This window comes from Sciurus carolinensis, chromosome 5 (assembly GCF_902686445.1).
Source record: "Sciurus carolinensis chromosome 5, mSciCar1.2, whole genome shotgun sequence".
In the NCBI taxonomy this organism is placed as follows: Eukaryota; Metazoa; Chordata; class Mammalia; order Rodentia; family Sciuridae; genus Sciurus; species Sciurus carolinensis.
The window spans coordinates 32,000,386-32,021,020 of record NC_062217.1 but is presented as its reverse complement, the minus strand read 5'-3'; the positions used below and the strand labels follow the sequence as shown (position 1 = coordinate 32,021,020).

Sequence of the window (20,635 nt, the reverse complement as noted above, 5' to 3'; positions counted from 1 at the left end):
ATTCTTTTATTGTAAACAAATGGGATACATGTTGTTTCTCTGTTTGTACATGGCGTAAAGGCATACCATTTGTGTAATCATAAATTTACATAGGGTAATGTTGTTTGATTCTGTTATTTTTTTCCCTTCCCCCCCACCCCTCCCACCCCTCTTTTCCCTCTATACAGTCCTTCCTTCCTCCATTCTTGCCCCCCTCCCTATCCCTAACTCTAACCCTAACACTAACCCCTCCCACCCCCCATTATGTGTCATCATCCACTTATTAGCGATATCATTCGTCCTTTGGTTTTTTTGAGATTGGCTTATCTCACTTAGCATGATATTCTCCAGTTTCATCCATTTGCCTGCAAATGCCATAATTTTATCATTCTTTATGGCTGAGTAATATTCCATTGTATATATATATATACCACATTTTCTTTATCCATTCATCAATTGAAGGACATCTAGGTTGGTTCCACAATCTGGCTATTGTGAACTGAGCAGCTATGAACATTGATGTGGCTGTATCTCTGTAATATGCTGATTTTAAGTCCTTTGGGTATAGGCCAAGGAGTGGGATAGCTGGGTCAAATGGTGGTTCCATTCCTAGTTTTCTAAGGAGTCTCCACACTGCTTTCCAGAGTGGCTACACTAATTTGCAGCCCCACCAGCAATGTATGAGTGTACCTTTCTCCCCACATCCTCGCCAACACCTGTTGTTGCTTGTATTCTTGATAATCGCCATTCTAATTGGGGTGAGATGGAATCTTAGGGTGGTTTTGATTTGCATTTCTCTTATTACTAGAGATGTTGAACATTTTTCCATATGTTTGTTGATTGCTTGTAGATCTTCTGTGAAGTGTCTATTCATTTCCTTAGCCCATTTGTCGATTGGATTACTTGCATTCTTGGTGTAGAGTTTTTTGAGTTCTTTATTCTAATATGAGCTGGCCATTTTCCATCTGTGTTTTCCATCACCCAAGGCGCTCAGAGTTCAGTGAAGACTAAAAGAGCATTGCAGTTGGCCTGAATGATGTAGTACACATGACACTTTGGGCAGAAAGGTTGTGGGCATCTGTGATTTGTTCAAACATCTCACTGAATGTGTAGGATTATATGAGAAGAAACTCAGAGCCAGACAAGAGGAGCTACTCAATTTAAGTAACTATTGTACCTTCAAAAACATGAAGAAGGCTGTTGGAAAAGCTGCATCAGCTAATGGAAAGACAGCCGGCCCTGAGTGAACAGCTGAGGACAGTGACTCCTTGGGACATTTGTACTACCAATGTTGGATTTTTTATGGGGAAAACAAATGACTACGCTTACATTTCACATTCAGAAGGGAAAGACCCTGAGCTGCAAGGAGATAAAGGGCACATGACTCTGTTGTTCTGAGGCAGTGTTGCAAAACTTTCTGAGTAGGGTCCAGGTCTCAACAGGTAAAAACAAAATGTCCTGCATGGGTGCTGGCGCTCACCTGAAAAGTCCTGGGGAGCACTGTTTGGGGGCCATTGCAGAAATCAGGTGGTGTCTGGAATGGAAAGGTCTTTTCTTAGAGCGAAGCTGATCCTGGGCCCTGCTCAGCACTTCTGCTAACTTAGGCTTGCACAGCGTGGAGCGCAAGCCCTCTTTCTCTACCCTTTGCCCCATGACCTCCTCCACCTTCCAAACTTAGAAACCTTCAGCATTTCAAGACGCCATCTTCCTGTGTTCTCAGGGCTGAGTAAAGCAGTAAATGCCGATCCAGTTGTAACACTATCGAAGACCTTCAACATTGGGAATTGCGTCCCCTACAATGTAGTGAAAAGCACTGAAACTCAAAATTATCAATTTATGTTGGCCAAACCAGCAGAAAGAATGTGGGAAGTGCGTTGTTTGTGGGCTCAGGCTGGTGGCCTCATTAACACCATCAAGGAAGAATTTTAAAATTAACCGAGGGTTCCATAGGGAAGTGTTTGCCTTAACGAAGTCATCCAGCAACACTTCACAATCAGCGACACTATTTCCCCACCAGGGGAAATTTGGCAATGTGTGAGGACATTTATGGTCATCACAGCTAAGGTGCTACTGGTATGTAGTGCATAGAGGCCAAGGATGCTACTAGTAACTAGCACTAAGCAGTGTTATCAACATGTGGGAAGAAGAAAAGAACAGCAAGGATGGCATCAATTTCAGGAAATGAAGATCTGAGAGAACAAGGCACAAGGCAGCTTTTCTTGCCTGATATCTGGAGGCCTCCTCTTTTTCTGCTTTCCCTCAGGGTTGAAACTCAGGCATGGCCAGATGAGCCAACTGGGACCATGTGGGTGAAAACACTAATGACGTAAATAATAAAGAGGAGTAGGATCTGGGGTGACCAGGGAGTCTTTTGGAACAAAACCATCTACCCCCTCAGGATCTTCACATACCTCTGGACTGTTGCTTAGGAGAAAAGTAACTTTTCTGTTTGGTGACTGTTAGGGAAAAGGAAAGCATTCAGAAAGGAGAATCACTCATGCTATCAAAAATAGTAGATCTGAGTAGTGACTCTTGAGATGTCAATACCAAAAATGCCAGTGCCTCAAAACCTTCTGCAGATGTTATGTAAGGGATCAGCTCCCAGCCAGTGCTCGGGAGCCACGTGGGGCGGGCACACGTGGGCGCCAGCTGGAGTGCTGAGCTGGTGTTCAGAAAGCTGTGCTGGGCTGGTCGAGGTGCTGCTTTAGACACACGTGCCAGTATTTTTAGAAGGCGCTTTTAAAATCTCAGTTTGGGGGGGCTTTACTCTCCTTCTAAGCCACTCCAACTGATTCCTCAGTCTGCTCCAGATCTCTGTTTTAAAAAAGCTGTTTTAGAATGTCTCGATTTTGATTGCTTTCATCCCAGACACGCTACATATAAAGCTTAGGGAAGTGGCACTTATTCCAAACCCCACAGGTGGTAGCAACGGGGACTTTTGGTGTTGTGTTAGGGTTGACTGAGAAACCAGGTGGAGTACAAGCACAGGACGGGCCCGCCTTGCTAGAACATGCAGCTCGGAAGATGCACTGTCCCTTCCTGCAAAGAGCCTACATTTGCCATAATCCTTCTGTGAAGTGTGAAAATCATTGTGTTTCTATAGGAAGTGAACTTTAGTCATCAATTATACCAGGAATGCTCTGTTCAGCTCACCCACACAGGCAAGCTGGGGACTAATCAAGGGTAGAGAAAACTCCAAAATCCATGATAGAGGAGGTGGCAAATCCACCAGGCATTAGAGATGCTCAAGGGGAGTGGGGCAATCACTTATGGAGATGCGAGAGGATATTCTGAACCCAGGAGAGATTTGACTTGGTAATCACTGATAACCTTGATATTCTCAAGGGTGCCTCTGACTCAGAGAATGTGAACATGTAAGGGCAACTTTTTGGAGAAAAGAGAGCCAGAATTGCCAGTTCTCTCTTTTTGTCATTGATTTTGTGCCATTTTTATAAAAAGTCTCCAGAACCGAATGTGCTTCCTGACTCTCTTTTGCACATAGTGACAGAGGTTCCATTTGGAGACTTTGTTCCTTTGCCAAATTAAGAGTAAGCTTGCCTTTGTAATCAGGATAGGGCAGAAAGCACAGAGCATCGACTGTTCCTAATGAATTATTCTGGATGAACTTGAACCATCTCCTTAACTGCTCAGAACAACTGAGTATGGAGTAGAGATAAATTTAGGGGCCTCTGCCTGAGGGTGCTTTTATTCTGGCTGGTTTAAAAGGAGATTAGAGAAGTAAAAAAAAAAAAAAAATCTTTATTTAAAAAGCATCCCCTATCCAGCATGCAACATGTCACCAAGGTTGTCTAAAAAACCCAGTCTAAAAACCTTTGCCTTGTTCAAGATTCACCAAAGGTACAAGTGGGTCCCTTTGAATGTCTGAATCCTGTGCACTCAGGTGAGCTGCTGGTGCCTGCAGTAGAATTCTATAATCATTTTTATTCCTCGGCACCTTCTATAACACTCCAGCCTACCTACCAACTGTTTCTGAGTGGGGGAAGGATCTGCCTAAATGGAGGTTCTCATGCCACCGGGAATATAGCCAAAGAATATGTTCCTCCTCCTCTCTATACATCACCATCTGGGTTGTCTCTCTAAATCTGTCCATCACAGAATGCCCATTTCTTGAGTGGCCTGGCTGAAGGTGGGAAATGTTTCAACTTTCATCTTACCAAATCCCCAGAACGTCTGTAAAGCTAATGTTAGTTCAGACCACATGGAGAATGATACTTTTCACCTCAAAGAGCTATGAATATACTTTCTAAAACAAAGGTTTAACCATATCTTCCTTGCCCGGTTTGTTTATTATGGGAGATTCAGTCCCCAAAGAAACAATTCATGTGTTTGATCTGATTTCTTATATGTATTAGTCACAGATTTGAATTAGAATAAAGAAATATCAGAGGTGATTAACTTATGAAGACAGTTCTGGTGGTTCCAGTGCAAGATTGGGCAGTCCCATTGCTTTGGACCTCTGATAGGGCAGCACATTATAACAAGTGCACATGGTACACTTGTTACTTGAGATACTGCCAGAAAGTAGAGACAGAAGATAGAACCAGAATCCCACAATCCCTTTCAAGGGCATGTCCCTAATGACCTAAGGACTGCCTTCCACCACCTCCCAATAGTACCATCCTGGGGACCAAATCTTTAACACATAGGCCTTTGGAGGGACAACCATCTACATTGTAGCCCTATATAGTCAGTCCTCCGTATCCATGAGCTCTACCAATCAATCGAGGATCAGATTCAACCAACCATGGATCAAAACTAATAGAAAAAAAAAAAAAGTTGCAGATCTACTAAACAGAGAGACTTTTTTTTCCTCATAATTATTCCCTTAAAAAGTGCAACATAACAACAATGTACATATCACTTACAGTGTAATATTTTAAGTCAATATTATAAGTAATCTAAAGATGATTTGAAATATATAGGAGAATATATGTAGATTATATGTGAATACTGTGCCCTTTTATATAAGGGACTTGAGCATCCATGGACTTGGGTACACATGGAGGTTCACAGAACCAAATCCCTGCAGATCCTAAGAGCTGTACTTGGGTAGACTGAGATCTTTAGGAGAAGTTCGACAGCTTCCTACAAGCACCTCACTATGGTCTTTCACTATCATCTTCCTTAAGGAGTATCTGCATTGTTCAGAAATCTCCATAGCCAAAGAAAAAGCAACCCCTTAGAGAATTAGTCAATAAAATTTAAGGGTGACAAAACTATCAGAATGGAACGGGTGCCCCCAAAGGCAGGCGCCCAACCCTATAGGAGAAGTACTACTTTCTTCCTTGCCGAAGGCAGTGAAAATGTCCTTTGTGTGGACACAAAAGCTTTCTATTTACTGGCCATTTAGGTTCATGGTGTCTCTAAATTGTGGCTTTCAGCTGGCAAAGATTTTGGCATTCTCTCTAAAGTAATTCAGCATTTGTTTTTCTTCTCTGCAATTTTCATCATGACAAAATATAATTCCCACTTAAATTAATTAAAATACTTAAAATCTAAACTGTAATTGGAACGAAAGACAGTGGAGCTTTTTTTTTTTCCTTCTAATTTATGCCTAAGTGCTGCAATATTTTTTTAAACTGGGTTTATGCTGACCCTAGTGTAAGGAAAAAGTGGTTGCTGTAATTCTGTGTTGTTTCTGCTGCTGTTATTCATTCTGAGCCTTTCAGAATTTTACTAATCCCCAATGTGAGTCATGAAGCCTCTCACTCTTACCCTGAAGGCAAGTGGTACAAGATTTGTAATATTCATAATTATCTTTCAGACTCCATGATCCCCCAAGTTATTAATTCATTATAACTCCACTTCTGAAAGAGAGTTCATTGTTTCTTTTTCTCTGATCCAATGGACATCTTGATAGAAAGTTAGCTTCAGCATCTTTAATTTTTAATTGACTGTTGATATGAGAAATAGATGTTTGCCATCCTTGCCCACTTGTCTGCCTCTGACCACGGGCACTGATAGAAATGTCTCAGACTCTATCCACAATGGAACAGCATGCTTAGGCCACAACCTCAGCGACTGGGGTAGGGAGAAAGCCACCAGTCCGTGAGACTTCAGTTCTGATGCAAGTCTTCTAGCCTCTCTGAGACTCAATTTCCTCATCAGTAAAGTGAAAGATCGGATTAGTTCAATGAATGTTAAGAGTTCACACGTAGTAGCAGGGCCAATAGCAATTCAGACCAACATTTATTGAGCAGCTATCACAAACTTGTTAATATTCCAGGCACTGTTTGGTACCTAATGGAAAGAGGGAGTGGGAGGCAGACTAATTAATGAGTAATGATGATCAATTAATAGTATGATGAGAACCAAGTTCAAAATAAGTCATGAAAGCCATCAAAGCATGGCATGAGCCCCCAGGTCCTTTTCAATCCTTCAGAAATCTAATGAAATACCTACATTTTCTCCGTTAAGCCTGAGTTTCCTGACTACAATAACTAGTATCTTTCTGATAGTTGGAAAATGTCAACTTAGTGTGGCAAGATTGGTTCTGTTATACTGGTTCAGAGCCCTGGCTGTAACTAGCAATTCTGGCACCTGGGCCTATGAGATTAAACCCTAAAATCATCTTCTTAACTCATGTTGCAGCGCAGAGATGGCTGTTATTAACAATGGGCACCATCTGGTAGCTTTCTATTTTAACTACTCATTCCTACTAAGCAGACACTGCACTTTTTAAATTACTGTTTTAAATTTATGTGACCTCTTAGTATCCATGACCTGAGACAAAATATTCTGGTCATCCTGCCCTTGCTATAGTCTTCATTTTGATTTAATACGAGAAACTATACTGTTACTTAAGAGCAATTCGTTACACTAACCAACATTTTTCAAATGTGAAGTTTATGAAATAAAAATTAGCAAAAAGAGGGCTTGCTGGCACACACACACCCACCCAGAGTGACTCTGTGCACCACTACCAGGTGGTGAGTGTTTCAAGTTCCAATTTTGAATTGTTCTACATCTGCCTGCCGCTCTGAGTCTGGCACATAGTGGGCATTTGATGAAAATATAACCAGAAGCCTTCCCATGGACTGGCCACGTTATGGTCATTCAGTTTGGTTTTTAACCTACTGCCTGAAGGCTGGTCAAATGTTCAAAATGTAGCACATGCCCCAGGATATGTTGTCGGTTGTGAGGACAATCATTATGTAATTCAGTCATCTTCATGTGTTCCAAAGCTCTGCTTCCTGAATTAAAATCTCCATGGACACATCAGTAGGCATTATTGTTCCATGTCAATGGTCCTGGTGTTGCTGAGCATATCTTCTGCATTATTAATTCTGTTCTTGGTTATTCATATCTTTAAATTTTTGCTAATATCCCCCTGTGAATGACTTTTCCTCTCCTTGTTCTTTTTTTAGTTATAGGGTATTATAGTTGTGCCTAGTAGCTGGGTTCATCTCAATAAATTCGTACATGCATGGAATTGTATTTTATTTCATGTCCTTCCACTTTTCCCTCTCCTTCTCCCTTCCCCCATTCTCCTTTCTTTGCTCGACTGATCTTCTTTACACTTACCTATTTATTTATTTTTGATTAGTTCTTTCTACTTATATATAAAGATTAAATTCCTTCTGGCATATTTATATATGCCCCTAGCATGATTTTTTAAAATTCATGTCTCATTTCTTCCCCTTTCCCATCCCTCCCATCTCCCTCTCAGTCTCCTTCGACTCTACTGATTTTCCCTGTATTGTTATGTTATCTTATCCTCCCCTCCTTTCCTTTATTTTGCTCCAGCTTCCATATGAGAAAAAACATTTGACCCTTGATTTTCTGAGACTGGCTTATTTTACTTAGCATAATGTTCCTATTTCCATCCATTTTACCAGTAAATGCCATAATTTCATTCTTCTTCATGACTGAGTTAAACTCCATTGTGTGTGTGTGTGTGTCACAATTTCTTTTTTTTTAATTCATTCTAATTAGTTATACATGACAGTAGAATGCATTTTGACATCATACATCAAAGAAGTATAATTTTAATCATTCTTCTGGTTCTACAGGATATAGAATCACACTGGTCATATAATCATGTGTGTACATAGGATAATAATGTCTGATTCATTTTACTACCCTTCCTACCTCCAAACCACCTTCCCTCCCTACACTCCCCTCTGCCTAATCTAAAGTACCTCTATTTTTCCCTAGACACCCACTTATGTGAAATAACATTTGCATATCTAAGAAAACATTTGGCCTTTGGTTTTTTGAGATTGATTTATTTTGCTTAGCATGATATTCTCCAACTTCATCCATTTATCTGCAAATGCCATAATGTCATTCTTCTTTAAGGCTGAGTAATATTCCATTGTGTATATAAACCACATTTTCTTTATCCATTCATCTGTTGAAGGATTCTAGTTTGGCTCCATAGTTTGACTATTGTGAATTGAGCTGCTATAAATATTGATGTGGCTGCATCAGTGTAGATGCTGATTTTAAGTCCTTTGGGTATAAATTGAGGAGTGGGACAACTTGGTATATTTAATATACCAATGGTGATTCCATTCCAAGCGTTCTGAGGAATCTCCATACTGCATTCCATAATGTATACCACAATTTCTTAATCCATTCATCTGTTGATGGTCATCTGGGTTGATTATAGCTTTGATTATTGTGAATTGTGCTGCTATAGACATTGAGTTGACTATATCCCTACAGTATGCTGATTTTAGTTCTTTTGGATAACATTTCTCAAAAGAAGAAATACAAATGGCCAACAACTATATGAAAAAAAAATGTTCAGCATCTCTAGCGATCATGGAAATGCAAATCAAAATTCCACTACCATTTTATCTCACTGCAGTTAGAATGACAATTTTCAAGAATACAAACAATAATAAATGCTGGTGAGGATTTGGGGGAAAAGGTACCCTTGTACATTGTTGGTGGGACTGCAGACTAGTACAACCACTCTGGAAAGCAGTATGGAGATTCCTCAAAAACTAGAAATGGAACTACCATATGATCCTTATTGTTCTTTAAGAAATGAAATCTCTTGCCAGGGATACCTGAGAGGGCCAGATCAGCCACAATGACCCAAATGAATGTTGGGGGAAACTGGGTAAGCTTGGTAATGCCCTAATTTACTTCTCCCTGCTTTTGGCTATGAGGAAAGGAAGAGAAAATCTTAAATACTAAAATCTAATAATTTCCCTTTTCCCTCTTTACCTCCACCTCCTTCATGAAATTCTTTCTCTTCTTTTTACCCCAGTTCAATTCATGGGGCATTTTCTCTATGTCCTATCTCCAATTCAAGTCTCCCATTCCTTTTTTACTAAACAATACGAACTATTTTATTCACATAATGTGGATAAGGGAAAGAAACATGTTTTGAACTTAGAAAACTAAAAATTGCATGAATAAGCTGAAATTTTCAAAGATGAACTCAGACATTAGCATTAAATCGGAATTGAGTGTTCTTGGTTACTAAAGCATAAAATGGTTAAAATTGCATAATGGAAAAGTTAATAAACTAGACTATAGTTTTAAACTGCTATCCTTAAAAAGAAGACCACATTCAAAAGGCTAACATGTTTCAACAACTACCTACAAAGATAAATATTTATAACATAATAGACTAAGGGATAAAATTTTAATGTAGAACACATTCTTACAAACCAATTAGAAAAAAATCTCAACTGCAAATGCATAAAGGACATGAATAAGTAATTGCAAAAGAAGAAATACAAATGGCTAATATGCATGTGGGAAAAAGTGTACAATATTACTGGCAATCAAACCAATTCAGATTTCAAGCAATGAAGGTTTATATTTGTTTAAAAATTTACCTAAAAACAAAACAAAACAAAACAAAACAAAACCCCACCTAACCTCAGTGAGGAGTTGGGCAAATGATCATTCATGCTGTGGCGAAAGTGTGATTTGGGTCAGTACAATGTTGTTTAAATATACAGATAAGTAGGAAATTTTCTAGGGGTTTGTATACTGCCCTCCCACAAATGAGTATCACTTGACTGTGGGGCATCTCGGGTGTTTTCTAAAATATCCTTTGTATTTTTTCTATCTGTAGTGAACATTGATTATCATTATAAGCACATAAATATTAAGTGATTTCTTGAGAACAAGATACCTGGTTTTATACAGCATAGTTTATCGGTGCAGCTCACTGAGAGAGAAATACAAAGTTCTTTGCTATTCAGGATACTTAGTATTGAATTTAATGAACATGAACACTGAGGATTGAAATCTAATGAAAGCAGTTGTTTCTCATCCTCGGGCCAAGATCATTTTATAGACACAGAGTAAGCTCTGCAGCAGGTGCGCACAATTCCTTTAGCAGAACAATAGCATCTGTTCACCAATACTACCTCTACAAGCAACTGTGCTGTTGCCCACACGTTGTAAAGACCACAACGATCCTGTGAGGAACCCTAGAACAGTAAACGTGGACCTGTCATGTGGGGTGGAAGCTTCCATCACCACATTTCTTGGTTTATGAGGTTTTGCTTTCTTCTAATATTTCTCTTGGAAAAAAAAGAGTTAGTTATCTCACAAGTGATACACATACACAGCTCAAAGGGTGGGTGGAGAGAAACCCAATGAAAGTACCCCTTTATCAGCCTATCACTTCCAGTGAATCCTTAATCTTGTTCCAAAGAGGGTAAGCAAGAGGTCTGAAGATAACTGACTTCCATGTCGAAGAAGTCCACCTTGTTCTTCTCATTGTTCTCCTGGTTCCATAGCCAAGCATTGAGTTGACCAGAGGTATGACTGAGGGTGGCCATATATTTCTACATCCAGGCTTATTGTGTATTTCAAGATGGCGTGTGTGTCGCCACCCAATTCTGATGCGTGATTGTTGTTCTTTCCCCAGAATGTCGTGTGGTGAAGTCCACTTCTTACACCAAAATAGCTTCATCATCCCGCCGGAGCACCACCAAGAGCCCAGGACCCTCCCGGCGCAGCAAATCCCCTGCCTCCACCAGCTCAGGTAAAGCAGCAGAGGAGACTGCAAGCGGTTGCCTTGTTTCTGACGCATGAGGAGCAGAGGGTGTGTGAAGCCAGAGCGTGAGGTTTTTAAGACAGTGTGGATTCCGGTTTATAATTTTAGAACATGTTAGAGCTGTTGAACAGATTTACCAGAGTCTAGCATGTTGGCTGTAAGGGAAAAAAACATTGAGCTTGGAAAAATGTACTCAGTGAAACTCAGGAAACCCAGATTTACCCACAAATGAAAGTACACTACTGACTCTTATCATTTCAGCCACAGAAGCTAATCTTTCAGGTTCTAGAAATTTCTGTTATGGCATTTATTCTGCTTGGAGGGCTGGCTTATGAAGTGTTTCCTATTTGTCTTTGCTGAACCTGTGTATAACACATTTTTGACTCTGGCCTTAGTTTTTTTTCACAACTGTGGAGCTAAAAGCACTTAGAGTGGGAGGGTGGAACAGGGACCAACACTGCAGGGGCCTTGGCTGGGCCGTCTGGCTGGGGTCCAGGTGTGGTGTGAGGGTGGGACTGTGTACTTGCAGGATGAACATCTCAGCCCTGCCTTCCCCTCCTTGGATCTTAAAACTGACATGGATCAGTTAGAAGGCGTCATGCTTTGGTCTCAAGTGTAAGGTCCATTTCACTATGGAAGGGAGTTATTTATTAAATGATATAAATTGTCGAATGGGAATTATTAAATGATGCAAACCACAAAGTGGTTATTATCTGATTTCGTGAAAGCTAGGGAAGCTCTTAAAATATCTTCAAAGATCTTTAGAGCCTATGTGGAGGGAGTCCTTCCTTTACTCAACAGCATAGCCCAGGGTCTAAATGATAGCACTAGGCTGGGGCTACATAAGAAGGAACTCCTAATAGACTGGACAGCTAGACCACCCTGCCCAACTGGGTTCCCTAAGTCACCTTCCCTTTGGGGCTTTTCCCCCTCCTGCTATTTTCTGTCATTTCTCCAAAGACCACTTTCTCCCCTGACATTCACTCCAAGGATAGCAAAGATGGGTGACCACTGACCCTTTCCCACAACAGGGCCTACATCATAGCTAGTCAGGGAATAAGTCTCAGAACATGCCTGGCACTTGAGATGCAGCTTGTTTGCCTGCTAATTTATAGGTGGGCAGAGAACTTAATGATATAGCTCATCATGGGTTGAATGGAACCCTAAAATAAGTCCTTACTAAGGGAGAAGGTAGTAAGACTCAAATTTTAGAGTGTATGAGAGTCACTTGGGAGCTTGGTAAAATTTGTCATCCTGATCCCCTGCTCCCTCAGATTCCCCTGGACATGAACCTGTGCTTTAGCAAGTCTCAAGGTAATTCTGATCAGGTAGTCCATGGCCCATATTTCAAGAAACAGTGGTTCTCAGCCTAGCAGCATCACTACCACCTGAGCACATATCAGCCATGCCAGGTCTTCAGCCCCTCACTAGACCAATGAATATCTCTGGAACTGGGGATAAGGAGGTGGGGGTTTCCAAAGCATCAGTGATTCTGATGCTTGCTCATATTTGAGAGTTACTAGGTTGTGAGTAACAGAAAGGAAATAAATACAGAAATCCATTTAATTCTGGATAACCCAGAGGAATAGATATGGTATGCTCATCTTAATTTGGCCTTGCAGAAATGACTTACTTTCTGTATTTCCACTTGTCTCCAAGTAGCCATGTCCATCTCCAGCCCCTGTCACTCAAGAGTAGAGCTCTAGGTACTTTGAAGTTTAGCTCAAGAGAATAATGAGCAGTGGAGAGCACCAAATGCCAACTTCTTCTGCCTCCTGACCTTAATTCTAGCCTGAGAATTAAGACACCAAATAGAAGAAGGAATTCTGTCTGAAAACCATCCTTTCTCTGGCATTTTAGGGAAAGTCCCTCCTTTCAAGAGAGATACCCCACACAGAGAGAAGAGAACCTCCACATAATGACATGTACTTCTAGAACTGCTGTAGATTACGACCCTGGAAGACTTATCAGGCCCACTGACTGGCTGACAGGTTTAAAGTGAGGCCTTTGCTAAAGAAACTCTTTATTTCTTCTAACCAAACCTGGACTGTGGGATGAACCCCATAGAGGAGTAAAGGTCACAAGCCTAGACAACCTGTTGTCACTAAAATTTTAGTTATTTAGTGCAATCATGAAGGAAGATGAAGGGGAAAGAGCTCCCACACATATTGAAAGGTCATCAATACTATTAAAAATAATCACCATTGGACTGGATGTGTAGCTCAGTGATGGAGAACTTGCCTTGCTTACACAAGGCCCCAGGTTCAGTCCCCAGCACTGCTAATAAAAAAAAAATTATAAATATTAAAAAACTAAATTAGTCCCCAATCCACACTAACATAGACCTTGACAGATTTTACTTAATCTTTCTACTCTCCTTCCTTTCAGTGTTACTACTAAAAAAAAAAATTCAGATGGGGGCGACATCTGATAATGAGAGTGATTAGCCTAGTTCTTATGTCTTTTACATTATAGATGATTCAAGATAATCAATATGTACTATCGATCTTAATTTGTTGTTGCTAATAATTATAGGCAGTCGGATACTCCTAGGACATTTTTTCCCTTTCCTTTTTTGTTTTTGGTTTATTTGTTTGTTTTGGTCTCCATAAGTCAAAAAAGGAATGGTGGACAATGTTATTCACATGTTAAAGAACAAATTCACAAATATAATGTTAAAAGATAATTATGAATATAAGTAATAATTGCACCTTAGAATTAACTGATAACATAGTTACCACTTAGCACCTCTAGATTTATATTCATTTACCAAAAATAATTGTGGAAACTCAAAAAAGCAGGTAGGCAAACATAATTAAGTGTAATTTGTATTTGTTACTGCCAGCATTTGTAATTATTTCTTGTAGAAGCATGAGGTAGGTAGACACATTACTTCAAAATCAGCAGGTTGCTTAGAACAAATATTTCCATTTTCTGTTGTTTGCTTGAAGCCCTTTTCAACTCTAGTTAAAATCTGGTTGATTTAACCAGCACTAACTTGGAATTTGTGATAGGTAAGACAGGCCAGGTATTAATTACTCCATAAAGAAAATGGAATCCAAATCTATTTTTAAAGCAATATGTACTTAAAAAATTTTATATTTTATTCAAGGTATCTATAACTTTTAGGTTAAAATAAATGATATGGTACCAAAGATGATTTGTTTAATGTGAGCCTTTCATATACATGAAATTTTCCATTTCCTGCATTTTGACCTAAAAGAGATGACATACAACCATTTCCTGGTTACAATATGCAGTTATTTCCAGCTCTTAATAAGCAGTGATTATCACTTTATTCTGACTTTCTTTCAAGTCTTACCACCTTCTCTGAATGATTTTAATCTGCAGGGGGTTCACAGAGTAGCCATTCTCCAGACACAAATGTGTGAACTATGTCAATGATCTCAAGAACACTCCATTTCTGGGGGACCTGAGCCCACAGCTTATGAATTCCAGTGGTGCTGCCTTTCTCACAGGGACAAGTGCAGCTGTAGTATATCAGGGGAGCTGTCCTTTGGACTCCTCCACAGCTCTGGCCCCAGGCCTCCCATTCCTACTCACCCATGTGTCTTGAAACCAGGGGAAAGGATTGATAAATTATGTCTATATTAATTGCATCAGTTTTCTTAAAATAACCTGTTTGATGTTTTTCATAAATCACAGGGAGTAGACTGTGAATGATTTTACTTTACTATCCCAGAAATATTGATGTTGCCCAAACTCAGTTACCACCATGAATCTGGATTTCGAACATTAAATAATCTTTGTTTTTTCTCCTAAAACATTAACCTGAAATTTGAAATAATTTCTACTTCAGTTGTTTAAATTTCACCTTCCAAAATGCAGCTTCCTACATTATTTAGAAATTGGGGCATATTTAAAAGTTAACATTTGCTCAGTGTTAGGGTCATGCCACTGTTAACAATTTTATGGTGTGTTAGTTAGATTTCCATTACTATAACAAAATACCTGAGATAATTGGCTGAAAAAGGGAAAAATTTATTCTGGCTCACTATTTTGGAGATTTCAGTCTATGATTGGTTGAGACCCCATTTCTTTTGGGCCTGTGGCAAGCAGTATTTCATGATGGGAGTGCATGGCAGAGGAAGCTGCTTACCTCATGGTAACCAGGAAGTGAAGAAAGAGAGAGAGATCAGTATCCCACAACCCTTTTCAATTATGTCTCCAACAACCTGACTTCCACCCACTAGGCCACTCTTAAAGGTTCTATCACTTCCCAGTAGCACCACAAGCTGGGGTCCAAGGCTTCAACATGTGGGCCTTCAAGGGACACTTATCTGAACCATAGCATATGGTTAATTTATATTTAAATGAAACAGTATAGTGTACTTAGGGCTTTAGTCTCCCCTGATCTTTTGTGATCTCTCAACAAATATGATAATCTATTATTATTTGTTTGTAGAAATTAGGAAGCAGAGCAAGGCTAAGTTCACAGGTCTGGCCAGAGTCAGAATTGAGTAGCAGCACAAGGTTGGTACTGGGGCTCATGGCACTCCAGCTACAAGCTGGCCATCTTTGATACCTGCTTCTTTGCTCCACTTCCAAGAGTTTTAATTGCCAGGAAATAGCTACTCTAGTACCTCGTTTGAGTTTTGAATTGATAACATCATAATACCTTGCAACATAAGCCTAAGTATTAGTCTTCTAGCACCAGCTTCCCAGAAAGGTAAATGATTCGCCCCAACCTCATGATGGATGACAGTGGTGGACAGAAACTTGCCTTTGTAGGTCAGCATTAGAACAAGGACAAGAATCCTCTATAAATCTTTGTCCTTACCCATTTCTCTTCTCAGGACTAAAAGAAGTTAAAAGTGATTTATTCATGTAAGGTGTTCATTTACACATTCATAAATATCAGTCACAGGCCTGCTAGCATGGAGCATTTGCTAGGCGCTAATGATGCAGAGATGAAAGGAAAGAGCCCCTACTCTCAAGAAGCACAGAGGTCAAGGCCCCTCCCCAAATAATTTATAGATAACATAACTCACATAGCTGTTGAATTATCATAGTCTGTATTACAGAAGGGGCCCAAAGAATGAAAAGGGAACTAGAAGAAAGAGAAACCAGAAACATTAATAACACCCAAAAGAATATCATGCCCCCAGGACTGGGACTTTGTATACAGAATCACTGAGAACCTGGAAAAATGATATTTAGTTGGTTTATAAAGAAACAAGAATATATGAGAGCATCATAAAACATAAACATGGGTTAACTCTTTAAACATGTGTGTGTCTTTGAAACACAGACATCTTATAAAATACTTAATTTAAAAGTAAATTATTTAAAGACAATCCCCTATAAAAAACTATATAGAAAAGTTATAACAAAACTATATAGAACTATATAACAAAAAAGTTATAAAAGTTATAAAAGTTATAGAAAAGTTATAACAAAACTATATAGGAAATATATAACTATATAGAAAAGTTATAACAAAATATCTCCAAAAATAACAATAGACACTAATTTGATTTCAATAAAGACCAATAAAGTTTTAATTTTGTTTCACATTTTTCTCTTCATGTGAAAGTGTAAGAAAACCATGTTTACCTGTCTTGAAGTTTTATTGCTTCAATTCTCCTTAGAATTTACATATGTCAAAATTTCGACCTTTTCTTGGGTCTTTTAGAACTTTGAGAATTTTGCTTTGTTTTGTTTTGGAGTTTGATTCCATTCCAATACATAGCCAACTTCTTCTTATAGAATAATGTTTTAGTCACCTTTTTTTGCTGCTGTGACTAAAAGACCTACAAGAACAATTGTAGAAGAGGAAATGTTTATTTAGGGGCTCACAGTTTCAGAGGTCTCAATCCATAGACTGTAGGCTCCATTCCTCAGGGCTTGAGGTGAAGCAGAACAGCATGGTAGAAGAGTGTGGTGGAGGGAAGCAGCTCACGTGATGATCAGGAAGCAGAAAGAGACTCCACTCACTAGATACTATATACCCCAAAGGCATGCCCCCAATGACCCACCTCCTCCAGCCATACCCTACCCACCTTCAGTTACCACTCAGTTAATCCATTCAGGGGATTAATTCACTGGCTCTCTTAACCCAATCATTTGTCCTCCAAACTTTCTATTGTCTCACACATGAGCTTTTGGGAACACCTCACATCCAAACCATATAACAAATGACATCCTCGATCTAGAATCTCAGTCTACAGAAATCATGGCAAGCATAATTAAGCCTGCCATGGTGCTTTGCGTCCATCAATTTGAGTATAAACTAATGCACTTTCTTTTCCTTCAGAAGCACATGGTCTAAAAGCACAGTTACTCTCTGTATCTGCAGATTCTGTATCTATCAATTCAACAACTTCAGATCAAAGATATTCAGGAAAAAAAGTTGTCAGTTCTGATCATGAAAGACATTTTTCCTATCATGATTCCCTAAATAATACAGTATAATGACTATGTATATATTATTTACATTATATTAGGGAACGTAAGTAATAAGAGATGATTACCAGAATATCAAAGGATGACAAAATAGTCTTGGCTTATTGAGAGACACTAATAGCAACAATCATTGATTTATCCAGTACACACTGAGAACCCATCATGGACCATCAATGCTGGGTTCTGGGAATGGAAGATTGAGCATACAAAAGAGAGAAAATCCGGGTACCCTTAATGAACTTGTACCATCAAAGCACCATTCCGTACTTCCCAGACATGATACTTTTTGTATATGACTCGGGAAATCCTGAAGTCTTTTTATTTATGCTATTCAAATTTTACTTTTTTATGGTTACATAAAATATTTTATGCAACATATGCAGATAAGACAAGAATCAAAGATGGGGAAGTGAAGAGAATTTTAATCAGCTCCAATTTGTCAAATTCTTTTGATTTCTATCAAACACCTTCAAAGGCAGATTGCTAGTTATTAATCTTCAGCTCAGTCTTCCTTTGGTGCAGATATTTCAGTCTTACACATTCTATGGAGGATGTCTTCTACTTTGAGGCTCCAAAGGAATTGTTGAAAACAATATGCACCAAGAAAATCAAGAGGCTGATAATTCATCTCTTGAATTTTTGGAATTTCTTGTGGCATATAGAGCCCATCTCTTTGTTCATTTTCTGTCTTTTCACCCATCAGCTCCCTCTAGTACTGACCCCAGCAAGATCTCCAAAAATACTTGTCAAAGCTTTGAACCATTAACTTGATTTACTATTTATTTGGGGATAGCATGCCATATAAACCTCTTTTATAACTCCCTACTATTGATGCCCCAGGTTAATTAGACATTTCCTGAGTGTCTGCTGTGTTCCAGGCATGTATTCAGCCCCAAGGATACAAAGATAATTAAACCACAGTCCTTGTCTTTAGAGTTGCTTGCATTCTAATTGGGAGACAAACATATACACCATTTCTGTTAATAGTGTAGTAAGTGACATAGAGACCCAGAGGAAGAAAGGGTTCAATCTCATTAATAGAGTCAAAAAAAAAAGCTTCTAAGAGACAAGGGCTTACAAGTTAGGACTAGAAGAATCCTTCCAGAATAAGAAGGGCCAGGAGGGCACTCCCTTTGTGAGTTAAGGCACAAACCCATGAAAATATACGATGTATTAGGGAACAGTTATTAGTCCAATAAAAATAAGTAATAGAATTCTAGGAAAGGACTGAAGAACACAGTGATAGTCCATTTGCTTTTCAGATTGCACAGGGCCATGAAGGCACGTTAGGAGGTAAAAGGGGATTTTTATCAAGGGCTTGATAATCACAGTTGAGGTTTAGAAACAGTGGCACTATAGTAGAAAGGATGGCTGCTGATGAGGGGCCAGGATAACTCTGGGAGACCCCTGCCATCACCTTGGAAAGAAATTGTCAGGACAGAACTGAAACCGCTCCATTAGAAATGGGGGCGACTTCAAAAGGGAAATGAAACCAGAAATTTAACTGGATGTGAAGCCAGAGGGAGAGAGGGATCAGGGATGAGGAACAGGTTTAGGTTTGTCCAGTGAGGAAGAAAGGTAGGGAATGAGCTCCATTTTAGACATGTGGAGTGGGACATGCTTCGGACAGGTCAGCAACTAGGACTAAGGAACTGTGTTGAAGCTGATGAGGTATATTTGGGAGATGCTGGCAGATAGCAGTGATTCAAATAATTGAAATGTAAGATTCCTTCCTCTACCCCACTGAGAGTTTTGTGAAGAGGAAAATGGAATCCTGAGGAACAGGTGCAATTCTCAGAGCAGATTAGAGGAGACCAGAGGACAATGAGTGCAGTGACAGAGTCAAAGAGGCAAGGTTGAGATGGAGGAAGAGGCCAGAAGTGGCAGATGCTGAGAAGCCAAGAAGCATCTAAAAGCAAGTCATAGGATTTGGGGGGACACCACTCAATGTCTGGGAAGGAGCTGTTTCAGTGGTCATGGGGTCTTATCTGGAAATGCTGTCCATGGGGTCATTACAGGGCTGCCCCTAAGCTGACTTCCACGCTTCACTGAAGTGGGCACTGCTACTGGTGGTGATCAGAGAGGCTTCTGACTCAGTCCTGACCCTCACCCACCGGTGTCCATGGTTGCCCAATTCCCTTGTATAACTACAGCCTGTCCTCGATCCCATCTGATAGGGGTTCAAAAATTCCTTCCTTTTGTGTCTGTCAACTCTAGATGACCATATTTTATTAAGTTAACCTTTTATCCTTTTCCTTTGAGATGATCTTTGATTCCTTCTCCCCGCTCCTTCCACATTCAGTTTGTCTGTCCCCCTTTGTCATGCCCTCACTCTCTTTCCACCTGGGCAGCCTCTCTCTGTTCTAGGACTCCTCTGCTTATCACAAGCTACCGAAAAGCCTGCTGGCTGACCTCCTTGCCTTTATTCTCTGCTTCATACATCTGCCCAGCGCACCAGTGTCCCACTTGCTGCCTTTACTCACTGCCAAACAGTCCAAATTCCTTGTCCTCAGGTGAAGAACTATCTTGATTTGGCCAAGGTCTTCCTTTCCAGCCACATCTCCTTATTCTCTATCCTAGAAACTAATGTGTTTCTCCAAATAACTCTTGGAATTTCCCAAAACCTATCTCATACAGTGTCTTCCTCTGTCACTTCAGATGTCAAAAACCAGTGCATCTGTTGTGGTCTGAATGTAAGGTGTCCCCCCAAGCTCCTGTGTTCACGCAGGAATGTTCAGAGTTGGAATGCTTAGATTACGCTGGGTGGTAACTGTTAGCAGGTAGCGTGTGGCTGGAGGAAGTCAGCCACTGAGGGTGTGCCTTTGGGGCTTCCATCTTGTCCCTGGTATCTTGCTTTCTCTCTGTTTTCTGGCTGCCAAGAACCAAGCAGTTTTCCTCGGCCATGATGACCTGCCTCACCTCTTGCCCAGAGTGATGAACTGGCTGACTAGACTGAACTCAGAAACAGTGAGCCCAAAATAAACTTTTCCTCCTGTAAGTCGTTCTGGTCAGGTATTTTGATCACGATGATCAACAGCTAACTAACACAACACCCAACTCTTCTCAGCTGATCTCTGCAAAATGTCCCCTGGTCATCTATCTCTCCGTTGCATCTTCTCCAACCCTGGAGTCCTGTGGCAATTGGTTGGGCTCCCAGTCTACAAGTGACATGTTGTACCACCCTACCAGACCATAAGGTCTCAAAGAGGGAGTTCTTTGTTCGTTCTGTAACAC

The 20,635-nt window shown here is 40.0% G+C and overlaps 1 protein-coding gene across 7 annotated transcripts in view; it reads left to right on the top strand.

Moving 5' to 3' along the window:
- Positions 1-20,635, top strand: part of Dclk1 (doublecortin like kinase 1) — a 335,028-nt gene that overhangs the window by 231,510 nt on the left and 82,883 nt on the right. For all 7 annotated transcript variants that reach the window (XR_007108673.1, XM_047552013.1, XM_047552011.1 and 4 more), the window contains exon 5: positions 10,847-10,963. Coding sequence is in view for 6 of the 7 variants with exons in the window: in XM_047552013.1 (XP_047407969.1) it covers positions 10,847-10,963 (117 nt within the window). In the remaining variant the exon portion in view is untranslated. The remainder of the gene's footprint in view (positions 1-10,846; positions 10,964-20,635) is intronic.